We start from the raw sequence: 15,284 nt of genomic DNA on the forward strand, positions 1-15,284 counted from the left end.
CACATACCTCCCTACCACATACCTTGTTATCACAAGTATCGCTCACACAGGCAGATAAATACCCGAAGTTGTTGATTCAAAGAACATTTTGTCCCCGATTTAAACACAATGGCTCCACTCAGGGTGGCACCGGGGGTGGAGAGCCTCGTTCACAGGGTGCCACTGCAGCCTCAGTGACTCTGAAGAAATGCATAAGGCTGGCCTTGTTCGGAAGAATTTGGGGCTTTTTCCACTCCTGTGAGCACTTTGCCCAAGGGTAGGAGGGAAGGCGGGGGTGGCAGCGGTGGAGGGGAGCCCAGAGAGTGGCAGGGAAACAGGAGAGGCACCAAACACAAATATCCCAACACACAAAGCAACCCCTCCCTTGGTGCAGCCAGCGGCTCCCTCAGGTGCCTTCTCAGGGATGGCCTTGTGGGCATGCCCGGCCTCCCAGGATATATAACCTGCCCCAGGAGGGACAGCTACCCAGAGGCAGCCCCAGAGAGGTTATTCCAAGATGAAGGCTTTCCTTGTGCTCCTGCTGGGAGCACTCCTGTGCGTGGACTCAGGTAAGATCCCAAAAAGGATCCACCCCCCAGCCCTTCCTGCAGATCTTCAGTCTGGGAGACGATTTGTGGTGGGGTTTGGCAGGGAGGGAGGAGATGTTGGCACGTGGTCATCCCAAGATATATCCCTTTGGATGGGTGTTGAGTGGGAAAAATGCACAGTGCCATCCTGGGGATGGTGGAATCCTCATAGCTTCCAGGAAAGATAAATCCTGAATTAATCAAAATCCAAGTTTTTTAAGCCAGACCACACAGTTAAGGGAGTAGGGGAGGGGTTAAGTGGGGGGGGGGGGGGGTATTTTCCTTCTTCCCAGGCTATCAAAATTGCAACATTTCTGCAAAGTTTTCCTCCAAAATTTTCTTCTGACTTTTCCTTTCAAAAGCTGACCCTGACACCTTCCAGATTTCCAGAATTGTGTAAGGCAGTAAAAACAACAGTGCCATGATGTGTTATTTTATAGACTGGATGGGTGGACTTTGGACACCCTCATGTTTTTATAACTTCACTGAGAAAAAATAAAAAAGGGTTTAAAGCAGCTTTTCCCTATTACCAGAGAAGAAGAGAAGAGAAGAGAAGAATCAAATCTGAGCAGTTTTTCAATCAGCAGAGGATGCCTAAGGAATAAGCTGTGAAGGGTCTTGCACAGTCCTCAGACCTTTCTCTCTGCCAGCTGCCATCAGAGCACTCAAAATTTGACTTTTATGGCATTATAAGTCAGAACAATGTGAGAACAGAGTGCAGCACTCAGACAAATTGGGGGCTGGCTCCTCACCTCTGTGACTGCATCAGTCGTCTACACTGGAGTGTCTTAGCGGGACACCAAGTGCCTCAAATTAATTCCTTCAATCCCTAATTTCTAAATAGGGGTTTTCAGTGTCCTAAAAGAGTATTTTATGCAACCGAATTGGGGGATTCGTGATACAGGTTTGGTGATTTAAGGAAATATATACATCTATATTAACATTAACTGACACTTGCAAGGCTCCATTGACAGCCTGGGGCACCAGTAGGTGACAGGAACAGGTAATTACACCACAATCTCACTCCTCTGGGGACAATTTGTCACCAGGGCTGGACACTTGGGAGCTGTCAGGTTTATCCTGCCTTTGCTGGATGCACAGAACAGCCCAGCAGGTGTTGCCAGCACTAATTTCCATCCCCTATGGAGAGGCATTTCCATGAGGGAGCGGGAACAGGGTGGTCAGAGAGGGGTGAAAGTCATGTTTGAACTTTGCTTTCGAAGAGGGGGAGATGGAGAGTGAGAGTCACAAGTTCAGAACTGGGACAATGGGAGGAGACTTTGAAAAATCCTGCTCCATCCCTCAGGCTGGATGGGGCTTGGAGAAACCTGGTCTAGAAGGATGTGTCCCTGATGAGATGATCTTTAAATCCTGTCCAACCCAAACCATTCCATTATTCTCTTCCAGCCCAGCTCCATCTGCTCTCTTTTTGCTCCCTCACTGCACTGACTACATCCAAAATATCTTCAGCATCTGCCAAACCTGACTCCCACCTCAACCAGGTGCATTATAATCCATTAAAAAAATGGAAAAAAAATTTTTTTTCCCAAAGCAGAGGAGATATCTTCCTTTGAGGATGCCCAGGAATGGTCCAGTTTCCCAGTGCAAACATTTGGTTGAGTTCTCTGGAGAACTTTGGATAGATTGAAGATACATGAGAGGTATAGAATTGTTCCTCCTTCTGCAGGACTGGGTCCAGTTCTGGGGTACAACATCAGAAGGACATGGAACTGCTGGAGCAAATCCAGGAGAGACCATGGAGATGCTTCGAGGGCTGGAGCCTCCCTCCTCCAGAGCCAGGCTGGGAGAGCTGGGGATGTTCACTCTGGAGAAGATAAAACCCTGGGGAGACCTCAGAGCCCCTTTTGGTGCCTAAAGAAGCTCCAGGAGAGTTGGGGATAACTTTTTAGGAGGTCCTGTTGGGATAGGATGAAGGGTAATTTTTAAGAAATAAAAAAGGGTGGATTGAGGTTAACTATAATTAAGACATTTTTTATAATGAGAGTGGTGAAAAAATGGATCAGGCTGCCCAGGGAAGCTGTGGCTGCCTCATTCCTGGAAGTGTCCAAGGCCAGGTAGGATGGGGCTTGGAGCAACCTGGTTGACTGGAAGTTGTCCCTTCCCATGGCACAGGGGTGGAACTGGATGATTTTAAAGTCCCTTCCAACCCAAACCATTCCATAATTCCCTGATTTCTCTCCTAACCCCTCTTGGTCTCTTGCAGGTTCATCTTTGCAGTGCTACAGCTGCACATCCCAGCTCAGCAACTCCAAGTGCATGACGAAGATGGAGTGTGGCGAGAAGAATATGTGCAAGACAGACGTCATCCGTAAGGAAAAGTGGGGGTGGAAAATGAATTAGTTGGGATGTTGGAGCCAAACATCTTCCCAGCCTCAGGTGTCCCATCCAGGCTCACCCATTTTGGATACACCAGGTGGTTTGGGCCAGCAAACCTCAGTGTGCAAATGTGTTTCACCTGCACAAAATAAGGTTTATTTCTCTTTCACAACACCAAAAATTATTTGCTTGCAAGGGCAATGGTTAAATTTTTTTGCAATATTTGCAAACATGAATTAAAATGGGAAGGGCTGAGCCTGGTCCAACCTGGTCGTGAAAGCTCGGATTTGAGGTGAAATCAATGAAAATGACAGAATTTCATCTCTGTGTCTGTGGGGAACCTTGAAAAATTAGGATTTTATCCTCCCATTCTAGATCTGGTTTGCCCTGTCCATATCTGTGCTGACAGCTGAGTTGCTCTTAGACCTGGGGCACAAAATGCATCAGTGGCACATTTAACCTTCTCTCTGTCAGGCAGTAGATGTGATACCGCCAGTAGGAATTATCCTGGTTGGGAATGTGCAAATCCATGGCATTCACATGCAGGAGAGCCAAGATGTTGTAGAACTCTTCCTTATTTATTGCACATGGCAAAGATTTGGTGCCCAGAATGGATTTTAGATCTCCTGGAGGAGAATGGATCGGATCTCCTGGAGGTCAAAATCTGCTGGTAACCAGCAGCTGCCAAAACTGACCAAAAAAATGGGCTGTGCCTCTCAGAAACAAATCAAGCAATAACTCTGCCTCCTGAAATGGGAATAGCCTTGTTTCCATAATTTCCCAGGTGTTGAAAGGCTCCGTACAACAAAGATGTTTGGGGTTGGGCTTCACAGTGAGAGAGGGCAGGGTTAGATGGGATATTAAGAAGAAATTCCTCGCTTTGAGGGTGGTGGGGCCCAGAGAAGCTGTGCCTGCCCCATCCCTGGAAGTGTCCAAGGCCAGGTTGGACAGGGCATGGAGCAACCTGGTCTAGTGCAAGGTGTCCCTGCCCATGAGATGGTCTTGAAGGTCCGTTCCACCTCAAGCTATTCTGTGATTCCGATTTTTCTCCCAAGGAACAAGCTCAGATAAGAACAGCATCCCATTATTCACTTCCATGAGGCTTGGCTTGTACTGAGTGCTTGTAATAATGGTCCTGCTTTCCTCCCAGGGGTCGTGGGGCTCTTCAGCATCATCAGCAAGGGGTGTGATTCCTCATGTGATGCATCCTACCAGGACTTCAATGTGGGCAACAGGAACATCTCCTGCTGCAGCAGTGACCTCTGCAATGTCAACGCCGCGGGCAGTGTGAGGTCCAGCTATGGGCTGGCGGGAGGAATAGCGGCCGGAGTGCTCTGGACCGTCCTCAACAACAAATTGTGAGGAGCAAAGAGGCCTCCCATGACCACAGCAAATCTTGGAGCACCCCTCTAACAACAGGAATTGTAACCAGGAGCAGTGGGGTGTGTTGGGCACCCAGCACCCTGAGAGCCATATGATGGCTTCTGCTTTAATCTTTGCAAAGCTTGAGTGCTACCAGATAAGGAAATTTGTGTTCATGTTATCTGCAAAACACCTCAAATAAAGTTATTTCTCCACCAACTGTGTGTGTCAGGTATCTATCACTCAGTCACCTATTTCTGCCTGCAGCAGAGCTGTGGGTGTTGTGTAGCCGGCCAATGTCCAGCCCAGGTCACTGCTGTGCAATGTGACCTGAAGCTCCCCCAGGGGATGAGGGAAAGGCTGTGGATGTATCTATCTGGAGTTCAGGAAAGCCTTTGATTCTGCTTCCCACGATATTCTCCTGGAAAAGTTGGCAGCCCAGGGCTTGGGAATGTGTACTCTTGTCTGGGTTAAAAACTGTCTGATTCCAGAGAGGGGTGAGGAAAGGTACCACCTCCAGCTGGTGGCTTTTCACCAATGGTGTCCTCCTGGGATCAGTATTGGGGTCAGTCCAATATATTTATTGATGATCTGGATGAGGGGGTCAAGAGCACCCTCGGGAAGTTCACCGATGACACCGAGTTGGGTGGGATGTTGATCTGCTGGAGGCCAGGAAGGCTCTGCAGAGGGATCTGGACACGCTGGGTCAATGTTCCAAGGCCAATGGTTTGAGGTTCAACAACACCAGTGAGGTGTCTGAGTGCAAGGCAAACTCTATAGCACCTCTCATATACAGTTAAAGTGCCTCTTTACAGCTATAGATTCAAAGTTATTCTGTGCCTTCTCCAGCTGATTTATTTTATGGATCTAAACTTGGATGTTACCACCTTGTATTGGGAGATCCTTTGGCAAAGGCAGAAGAAAAAGCACCGTACAGAGGCCTGAAAGAAACTTTCAGGTGGATTTTCCAAGCTACACCCACGTGAAGAGATCTGGTAAAAAACAAGGAAGGAAACATGGAGAGTGAATCTGGGAGAGCCCCGGGTGGGAGCAACAGGATTTAAGGAGCTGTGAAGGCGGGCCAGCAGTGGGTAGAGGATTAAAAGGGGAGGGAGATTGGCCAAGAGCACCAAATTCCTCTCTTACACCTTAAAAATTATTGGAGCTGACAAGGATGTGTGGCTCCATGGGCTGAAATAACAAGGAATCATTTCCCTGGTGGGGATGAGTTGCCTGGAGGATCCATAGCCATGGGACAAGGGTCAAAATCCCATTTGGGATGAAGTCAGTGGGATGTCAGGAGATAATGACACCATCTGCTGTTGTGAAAGAGGAAAGTGCGTAAATCCTTGGGATGCAAGGCATTAACAAGCTGCTAATTGTAGGAAGTTGGGAAGGGGTTTCCCCGGAGGAAATCAAGAATGAGCCACCTTGTTTGTAGGAATCCAACCTGGTTATAGGTGAAGGGAGGATATGGGACAAGCAGAGTGATTTATTCTGGCTTTTCCAAACCTCCTGAGTCATATCCATGAAAAGGGGCTCTTCCAGCTGTGTATTTCCCACTGTGCATGGGTGACCAACTCCACGAACTCTCCATTCCAGGGAATCCTCTCCTTGCGCTGCAGGGATTTTCCTGACATCTCAGTGCCCTGTTCCCACTTTCTGAAACAATTCCCAGGCATGTCCACATCCAGAGGCCATTTCCAACAAGCAATTTGGCTACAATGGTTGTTTCTGGAGACTGGGCATTTAAGTGGCCAAGGGATGGTGGCACCAGAGTCATTGGAGTCCCCAGGGATGTTGGGTGAAACAGAGCCTTTTCCAGCTTCTGGAGAGGTCAAACACATTCATAAAATCATGGAATGGCTTGCGTTGGAAGGGACCTTGAAGACCATCTCATTCTTACCCCCCGCTCTGGGCAGGGACACCTCCCACAAGACCAGGTTGCTCAGATCCCCATCCAGTCTGGCCTTGAATACTTCCAGGGATGGGAATTTGGGGATTTTGTCCCCAAAAATAAGATAGAGGACCATAAATGGGGTTGTTCAGCTCTACTTTAACATGTTGGTCCCATGGCAATGCCGTCTACTTCCTCGAGCATAGAACTGAGGAGTTTCTTCCCAGAGCCAAGAGGTGGCTTTCCAAAGCTCTGGAGGTTGAGACCTAATGTCTAATCTCTTAGAGGCTCAAAGGTGATTCCTACTTCCAGCTTCTGCTTTGAATAAATTCAGGGTTGACCAGTGAGTGCTTCTCATCTGTATTTACCTAGAGATAAATCCTTTCTGTGGATGTACCTGGAATTTTCATGGGTAGGATGGCATGGAGCACCTCTCCTATAAGGAAAGGCAGAGAGAATTGGGGTTGGTCAGCCTGGAGAAGAGAAGGCTCTGGGGAGAGCTTTCAGTGGCTAACGGGGCTCCAGGAGAGCTGAAGAGGGACTTGGGACAAGCGCCTGGAGGGACAGGACACAGGGAATGGTTTCCCACTGCCAGAGGGCAGGGTTAGATGGGATATTGGGAAGGGATTCTTTCCTGTGAGGGTGCTGAGGCCCTGGCAGAGGTTTTCCCAGAGAAGCTGTGCCTGCCCCATCCCTGGAAGTGTCCAAGGCCAGGGTGGATGGGGCTTGGAGCAACCTGGGATAGTGGGAGGTGTCCCTGTCGATGGTGGGAGGGTTCCAACCCAAGATATTCTGGGATTCTGGGATTTGGTGATGAAAAAGTTTAAAGAAGGTGCAGCTGGGAGAGGCCAAGACTGGGACAGGCACAGTAAAGAACTGAGCAGGAGCCCCATGTGGGTGGTGGAACTAATGGCACCCAGCACAGCACTTGGAATAACCCCAAACCTCGCTCTGCATCCAGGTCACCGACAGAGCAGCCTCAAAAACAACCCTCTAAATTCTGGGAAGGGCAAGGAGGTGGCAAACTGGGGCAGATAAATGACTCAGCTGCCGATCAGAACCTGGGCTGGGCCAGGGCAGGACCAAGAAGAGGACGGGATGTTTTCTCAAGGGCTGGGACGGCACGTTGGCAGAAAGGTTGGTTCCCCTCCTGCTTTAAACCCATTACAAAGCTCAACAGGACTCTGGGTCAGGTCCCTCTGCTCTGCCCTTGCACCCTCTGTCACCAACGTGCTCTGTTGGTGCAGAAATCTGTGACAATTTACATTTTAGGTGCTGATAAAACATCCTGAGAGCTGCTGCAGGACACAAAAGCGCAACATTCATCTGAAAAAATAAGGCTGGGTGTATTTTGCCTGAGGAAGTTTCTTCTCAAACAGTTTTTTTAGTTCTTCTGTCCTCTCCACACTTCTCAAAAAGCCTAAAATTGAGGACAGGGTCTTTAAACAATTCAATTATCTCAGGCCAGGTTGGATGGGGCTTGGAGCAACCTGGTCTAGTGGAAGGTGTCCCTGCCCATGAGATGCTCTTGAAGGCCCCTTCCAACCCAAACCATTCCATGATTCTAAGACTTCATGATTCTGTTTACTCCTGGTACAATTAACCATTATTCATTGTCCCTGTGGATAAGGATTAGGCCATCCAGTATTTCCCACAGCACATTAGAATTTATATCCAGTGCCTTTCCCCAGCCTGAAAAACGTCACCAAATTCCTCTGAATTCAACCCAAATTGCAACAGCTGATTAAAAACTGGATTTAAACCACTGGAGAAAGTCTGTGGGGCAGAGAGGCTGGATGAGCTGGACTTAGGGACCAGCAGTTCCTTGCTGTGCTCTACGTTTCCTTTATGGCCTGGGGCGAGTTCCACAGCATTTCCTTTCCTCTGCCTTGTACAGATGGTATCAGGCCCAACACATGGAGAGATGCTCAGATAGTGACTTTAAAGGGCCAGGGGAAAGACTGAGGCCAAAAATAATCTCACAGAGGTAGCTGAGGAAGGCTCACCTGCTCCCAACCCACCCTGCACAGCCACATTCCTGCTCTGAATCATGCACACGTTGAGCAATGAAGGTGGTTTTGGGGACAAATAGAACAGAGAGAGGCCGGTTAGCTCTGCTCTGCCTCTTATTAAGCCACTAAAACCAATCCAAATTCCTGCCCTTCGCAGAACATCCCTCAATGAATTGTAGCTGCCTCTCAATCAGGACAAGCCAAGTTCATCCCACATTGTCTTGACTAATCCCACGCCCATTCTGCCACTTGACAGCTCTCTGTGGCAGAGATCCCTTGATCCCTCATTTCTGACCTTATCCTGAGCTCTCTTAATGCCTTTCCAAGCTCCTCCTCAGGACTCTTTGCAAAGCAGGTGTTGCTCTGACTCCTCTGATGATGCTCTTGATTCTCAGATTCTCTTGCAAGCCCAGCTTCCTCCTTCTGTGACTTCTCTGATTTCTCATCCTTATTTTATGGGGACATCACCTTAAAAGCCATCAACTCAATAAAAAAGCTCTTGTAATGTGCCTTTCCCAGAATTTTTTACACCAGATGAGTTCACCCTGACACTGAAATAACCTCTATGCCTGGAATACTGAAATTTAAAGGCACCTGCTCACCTCTGCCAGTGGTTCCCCACATGAATCACTTAAAGACACCATGACCCAGCCCTGGAACCCTTCCCAGCTCTGCTGGGGGCTCTCCCTGGCTGGGGTAGTGTCACCACCTCCCCTGAAACAGAGGTGGTAGGCATGGGGCTGAGTCAGAAAAGAAAAAAACATTTTGCTCCTTCATCTCTGCTTATTTTCATTCAGATTCGATCTGGCCTTGAGGGAATTCTGTGGAACGAGGACTTCACCCAGGGCAGGGGAGTGAAAGTGGAGTGATGGACTCATTTTCCTCAGGGGTCACCACACACTGAGTTATTTGCAGGGACAAACCTGGGTGGTGCCACACACAGGTGCCAAATGAGTAGTGATGTGTGCTTTTGGATTTACATTTGGCAGCAGCCTTTGAACTTGCAAAAATAACAGATTCGTCTGCTCTCACAGACAAATTTAAGAAAAAATTATGTAATCTCTGTCTGTAAATCCAACATTTCTGCAGTGAAGAGGAGGGTGATCATCTTGCTTAAAATACTATTTTTTGGACACCTCTTCAGCTGTCATAAGTAAAAAGAGAGGAAGGTGTGGTTATCACACACAAATATTCAAATCATTAATTGAGATGTGATAATTTGAACACACCTGACCTATTCTATTCCTCCTCACATGAAATGAAAAACAGAAATTTAGAAAGATACAGGCAGGCTTGTCATCAGAACTCGACTACTGAAATAAAATGGGAATATCTAAAAGAAAACAATTAGGCAAACAACCCTCTCCACTGCTGCTCTTGCAGGGAGGAGGCAGGGAATGGTAATTCCTTGTCATGAATGAGGTGCTCATGTGCAGTCATGGCCTTTGGACTAGCTCCAATTGCCTTGTGGTAAAATGACGGAGCATTTAGCAACCTTCTCACACCCATGGACTATGAAAGACAGCTGATTCCCTGCCCTTCATAATCCCAACCAATTAATTTACCTTCTTTGATGTTGTTGCAGCAAACGTTCTGTTATCAGGTGCTCTTCAAGTGCGGCAGCTCTGCCCTGTTTCTCCTCACCCTTCTGATGGGCAAAAGAAATACTTGCCTTTGCCATGGAGATCCGTTGATTCCCAGTATCCATGGGAATCAGGGATTTGTTGCCAGCATATCGCTGTCAGAAATTCTTGCAGGGTTTTCATCAGTGTCACCTGTATCTGTAAGAATCGAGAATTCCCTGACACTTGGATTACCAGAAAAAATTAAAATGTATTCACTATCTGGCTATCCCCAAAATTTATTGTCCCCCTGTGATGCTTTTTTCAGCATTATTGTACACGTTCTGAGTCCCATTTTGGGATAAATCAAGCCCAAGACATCCTGAAACACATTGTGTTCCCTGGAAGCACCCTGTTTAATGAGCACCAGAGGTGGGATACGCCCACAGCCCCCACAGAAATTCAGGGTGAATAAAGGGTGAGAAAAATATTTCGTTAAAAAGCGTGGAACCCAAAATACAAAAAATTTACTACTTTTCTGGCCTTCTAGGAATGGGACCAGCAACTCTCAGGCCCAAAAGTCAGGGTTCCAGGCCAGTGGACACCTCTGGGCACTGGAGGTTCCTCATCCCTACTGTCACCAGCATGGGTTGAGGTCAAGGCTCTCCCAAACAACTCCTGAGGGTGGCAGAGGAGTTAAAACTACCCAGAGACCATTCCCAGAGGCAGTTTGGATACAATCAGTGGGTTTTGGCAGGAAAAAGAATCACAGGCCATTTTTTTTAGTCAGCTTCAGTGCCAGAGACTCGCCCTCAGCATCTCTGTACCTACCCACGGCAGGTGGTTGGAACGAGAGGATCTTGGACTTCCCTTGCAAAACAAATCATTCCACGATTCCATGGTCTTTAACTTTTTAGATACTCTGCAATATCAGTTTTAACCAACAAGTAACATCTCTTGCGGTTGAGATGTGCAGCAAAAGGCTGAAGGTGTTTGAAGAGACTGAAGGGTTTTGTGTAAAAATGTGACACTGAATTGTGGCATTGGTGGGGCAGGAGAAATCTGAGTAACCTGATGAAGGAAACTCCTCTTCCAAATGGATCCAGGAGTTCTCAGACTGAACCATTCTTTCCCAGCCTGGATCTGTCCAAACCCTTTTCAAAGTGCCTTCAGTCATTCAGTGCCTCAACCCAGGTCAAGTTCTACAGAATGGTCTTTGCTGTTGCTGGTCCATGGAAAATCCTCACATCAGAGCTGCACATCTGTATTCTCCAAGTTCAGCAGGAATTCTTATTCCAAGCTGGAAATGCTTGTTTTCCTCCAAAGTTTTGTGACGCTGTTCTGGAGAAATGTCTCATTCCCAGCGACCTTTTTGTAAGGTGGAAAAGAATGGAAATAGAGTCTGGGATGGGTGTTTGTTCCCCAGCTGTGAAACAGAATGGAATTAATGATTAATGGGATGAAATTTAACAAGTCCAAATAATGGATTCTGCACCTAAGATGGAGCAATGCCAGGCACAAGATAAACTGGGAGAGGAGGGACTGGAAACCAGTCCTGCAAAAGGAATCTGACAGGAATTCCATAGGGATCATCAGGGTGTCCTGGTAGCCGAGAGGACAAACCACATCCTGGGCTGTGTCCAGGGAGATTATCCCGCTGTGTCCAGCATTGCTGTGGCTTCCCCTAAACATTCTGTGCAATTCTGGGCCCCACAAATTAGGAGTGATGGGAATGTCCTTGAAGGTGTCCATGTGAGGGCAACAAAGCTGGAGAAGGGCAGGAAGGAACGTCCTTGAGGGCTCTGGGTTTGTCCAGTTTGGAGAAAAGGAGGTTGAGAGGGAGCCTCACTTCAGGTTCCTGAGGAGGTGAAGGGCAGAGGGATGTGCTGAGCTCTTCTCCCTGGGATCTAGGGATCTAGGGATCCCTAGGGATAGGACATGTGGGAAAGGGTCAAAGTTGTGACAGGGGAGGTGTAGACTGGACATCAGGAAGTGTTTTTTTACCAAGAGGGTGGTCACACACTGGAACAGCTTCTTGGAGAGGTGGTCAGTGCTTCAGGTCTATCAGAATCTGGATTTCAGAACATGCCTTAAATTCTGGTCAGCTCTGAATTGGTCAGGGACTTGGACTGGATGGGCATTTTAGGAACTGAAAATTCTGGTCTAGTCTAATTTATTCCAACCTAATCTTATCCAGTCTATTTAGGACAGCTGGCTCTTCCTCTGCCCAGATTTCACCACACTTTCTGTAAAGAACCCCAAAACGCCAAGGGTGGAGCCCAAACAGACCAGGAAGCAAAGCCACAACCTCATGTGGCTACGCCAAGGTAAATGCCCTGCCACCACCACCCCAGTGATTCACCAGGAAATAAAAACCAGGGGACACTTTTGCATCATGGAAATGGCAGGAAAATTTTGTTGGCTCCGGGATTAAGATGTCAACAGGAACAAGCCCAAATCCTCAGACTAAAGTAGAGCTCAGGGCTGCTTCTTTCCAGCTGAACAGTGGGATAAGGAGCAGGCAGCATCCTGAGGACAGCCAGGGACGTAGGAGGCAAGGAGATGATGCAGACACTTTGTGAAGGTGGTTGGTGAAGGGTGAATGGGCTGCTCTGCTCTGCCCCACATGACAGGGCTCTCTGTCCAAGAGGAGCCCAAGAGGAGGAGGATCTCATCCGTTTCATCAGTATCAGGTTCAGAATCATGGAATTGGGGCAGACCTGAAGTATCATCCAGTTCCAACCCCCTGCCGTGGACAGGGACATCTTCCACTATCCCAGGTTGCTCCAAGCCCCGTCCACCCTGGTCTTGGACACTTCCAGGGATGGGGCAGCCACAGCTTCTCTGGAAAACCTGTGCCAGGGCCTCCCCACCCTCCCAGGGAAGCATTTCTTCCCAATATCCCATCTAACCCTGCCCTCTGGCAGTGGGAAGTCATTCCCCTTGTCCAGCCACTCCCGATCTTTGTCCTAAGTCCCTCTCCAGCTCTCCTGGAGCCTCCTCAGGTACTAGGAGGGGCTCTAAGGTCACTCTGAAGCTTCTCTTCTCCAGACTCTACAGTCCCAACCCTCTGGGCCTTTTGATTTATTTAATAGGATATTAAGGCAAACAGATCCCACACATCACAACCAAGTGAACATTCCACTTATGTCACCCTTATTTTCCTTGTCACCTCCCTCCAACCCCATCCAGGCAGAGCAGCCATGAGACCTGGGAGTGCTTTCAGCAGAAATAACTTGTACATTTTACTCTTGCGTTACTCACAGGTGGAATAATTTTCAAACCTGCCCAGTTCTCCCCCAGACCAGTGGAGATGTTACCTGGGCACGTCTTACTCCATCATCCACTTCTACCACTCCAAATCTTGGGAGTTATCCAAACATGGATTGCCAAGGCACTGGCACTGGCAAAATAGTGGAGTGTGGAAGAGCTGGATTCATCTGTTCCCAGACCTGAGCACTGTCCATAAACTCTTATTTTCAGCTGCTGGGGGTACTTGCAATCCTGGAATCCCAAATGAGGCCTTACCCAACATCCTTGGATGACAGGACAGCTATCCAGGATGGATAGATGGGCACTGGAGGCTGAGGGGATTAAAGGTTTTCCTGGAATGTTACTGCTGGGAAGGTCATAAAGCCTTTCCACTCAAGTGTCTGGCAAAAACACTGCTTATATTCACTTCAAACCAGCTTTTACTTCAGTGTCTCCATCCCAATTTCCCAGTCATGGACATGGATTAGTTCTCCACCCTTGAGAGCTCCCAGGCTGGCACTAAACCTGGAACATTTATATGGAGAATTGAAGGACTGTTTTTCTCTAGTTGCCACCATTTTTCTTATCTCAGCCTGTTCTTCCCTGCTGTTGAGCGTGTCCATATTTGGGAATCCTTTCTCCTTCCGCTAAGAAATCCCGTCTCTTTTAGAATCATGGAAAGGTTTGGACTGGAAGGGACCTTAGAGACCATTTAGTTCCAATCCCCTGCCATGGGCAGGGACACCTTCCACTATCCCAGGTTGCTTCAAGCCCCGTCCAACCCAGCCTGGAACACTTCCAAGGATGGGAGAGCTGCAACTTCTCTGGGCAACCTATTCCAGTGTTTCATCTCTCTCACAGAGAAAAATTTCTTCCCAAATTCTAATGTAAATCCTCTTTTAGTTCAAAACCATTTCCCTTTTGTCCTATCACCATCTGCCTGTGTGAAAAGCCGCTCTCCCTCTTTATTAAATCTTCCCTTTTAGCTTCATATTCCATCCATTCTCATCTCCCTGTGATCCTCTGGAGGGGAATTCAGGTCCCTCAGGCAAAGGTGGGGAAATGCACCCAGTGTTGCGAGTGTGGCCTTGTTGGTGCCTTGCACAACATCCCTGCACTGTCCCTACTGACACAGCCCCAACCACAACACCTTTTCTACGCTCCATCAGGTGCCTGACAGAGATTCCACCCAGGATCATCCAAGAATTCCCGCGTCTTTCATCTCCCAATCATTTCCAGGTGACCTCCTCATTTACCGTATAACTGACTTATTACGGTGGACGATCCTATTTAATCCATGACTTGCATCCAAGCCACCTGGTTGTTTACGATATCCTGATCCTTCCTGGAATTGCTGGGGCTCCCTGAATTTGTACTACTGGTAAATTCCATCCTATTTGGCATCTTTCAAGGTCTTAACAGAAAATATTAAGCAAGAGCACTCCAAAAGTGAGGAATGGCACTGATGATTTTCCCCAGGCTCATATCCCACTCCCAACACTTTAAATATTTCCAGCTCCTCCACTCCAAGCCTTTAAAAAATTCTCACTCATCTTAATTCAACTTAATTTCCATCTGTGCCATCTTAATAAATATTCCTACATTATCCTGTGTTATTTCTTTGCTGAACTTGTGAAAATCTGACTTTACTAACATTAAAGCAACACAGATAACATTGGATTTTAAGTCTTTTCCTGTTTTTTTATTATTTTCCTTCCTTCAAACCCTGTTTTTAATCCTGGCAGTCTATCAAGGTCAGACAGTGGCTGTTACCCCTCCTCTTTTTAATTTAGGTGCTAAATTCTGACCTCATGATTCTGCCTTGACCAATTTATGAACACTGGGAGTGGACCTGGACCTGTTGCTCTGTATCTCAGTTCTCCAAGAGTTCTGGGATGGAAAACATGCTATCCTGCTTTGTCCCAGCTTGAATACACTGAATTTTTTTGTTCCACCTCAGTTGTGGTTGTTTCTTTATCTGGACACCTTTTTCCATGCTGTCTTTACCCCCAAAATCAAAAGCATTTTATATATTGAATAAACAAGTGGTTAATTTAATATTCAGTTTTCATCTATCACTACTTTATTTTGCCTCTCAACTTAAAGGCTAAATAATTTTTACATAATATTTAAATAACTTTAAATAATTCATTTTAAATAAATGAATAAATAACATTCAATGTCTTTCTCAAGATCTAAGTAATTTTGACTATTGCAAATTTTTACTTTATATATTTCTTAACCTCCCTCACATTGTTTTGTCTGCTGCTTCGTTTTTCCACCATTCTTTTAGACT

The 15,284-nt window shown here is 47.2% G+C and overlaps 1 protein-coding gene across 2 annotated transcripts; it reads left to right on the forward strand.

Moving 5' to 3' along the window:
* The first annotated feature begins 347 nt into the window (after nucleotides 1-347).
* On the forward strand, nucleotides 348-4,484 carry LOC138105505 (prostate stem cell antigen-like). Of its 2 annotated transcripts, none has more exons than XM_069005578.1 (3): nucleotides 348-548; nucleotides 2,791-2,895; nucleotides 4,054-4,484. In XM_069005578.1, exons 1-3 carry the CDS (start codon nucleotides 497-499, stop codon nucleotides 4,263-4,265), a joined length of 369 nt encoding a protein of 122 aa, XP_068861679.1. In that variant the 5' UTR covers nucleotides 348-496; the 3' UTR covers nucleotides 4,266-4,484. The 2 variants fall into 2 exon arrangements, with proteins under 2 accessions (XP_068861679.1, XP_068861680.1); XM_069005579.1 differs by lacking the exon at nucleotides 348-548 and adding an exon at nucleotides 2,127-2,227.
* Nucleotides 4,485-15,284: the final 10,800 nt, after the last annotated feature.

Source organism: Aphelocoma coerulescens, chromosome 2, assembly GCF_041296385.1.
Source record: "Aphelocoma coerulescens isolate FSJ_1873_10779 chromosome 2, UR_Acoe_1.0, whole genome shotgun sequence".
Lineage (NCBI taxonomy): Eukaryota > Metazoa > Chordata > Aves > Passeriformes > Corvidae > Aphelocoma > Aphelocoma coerulescens.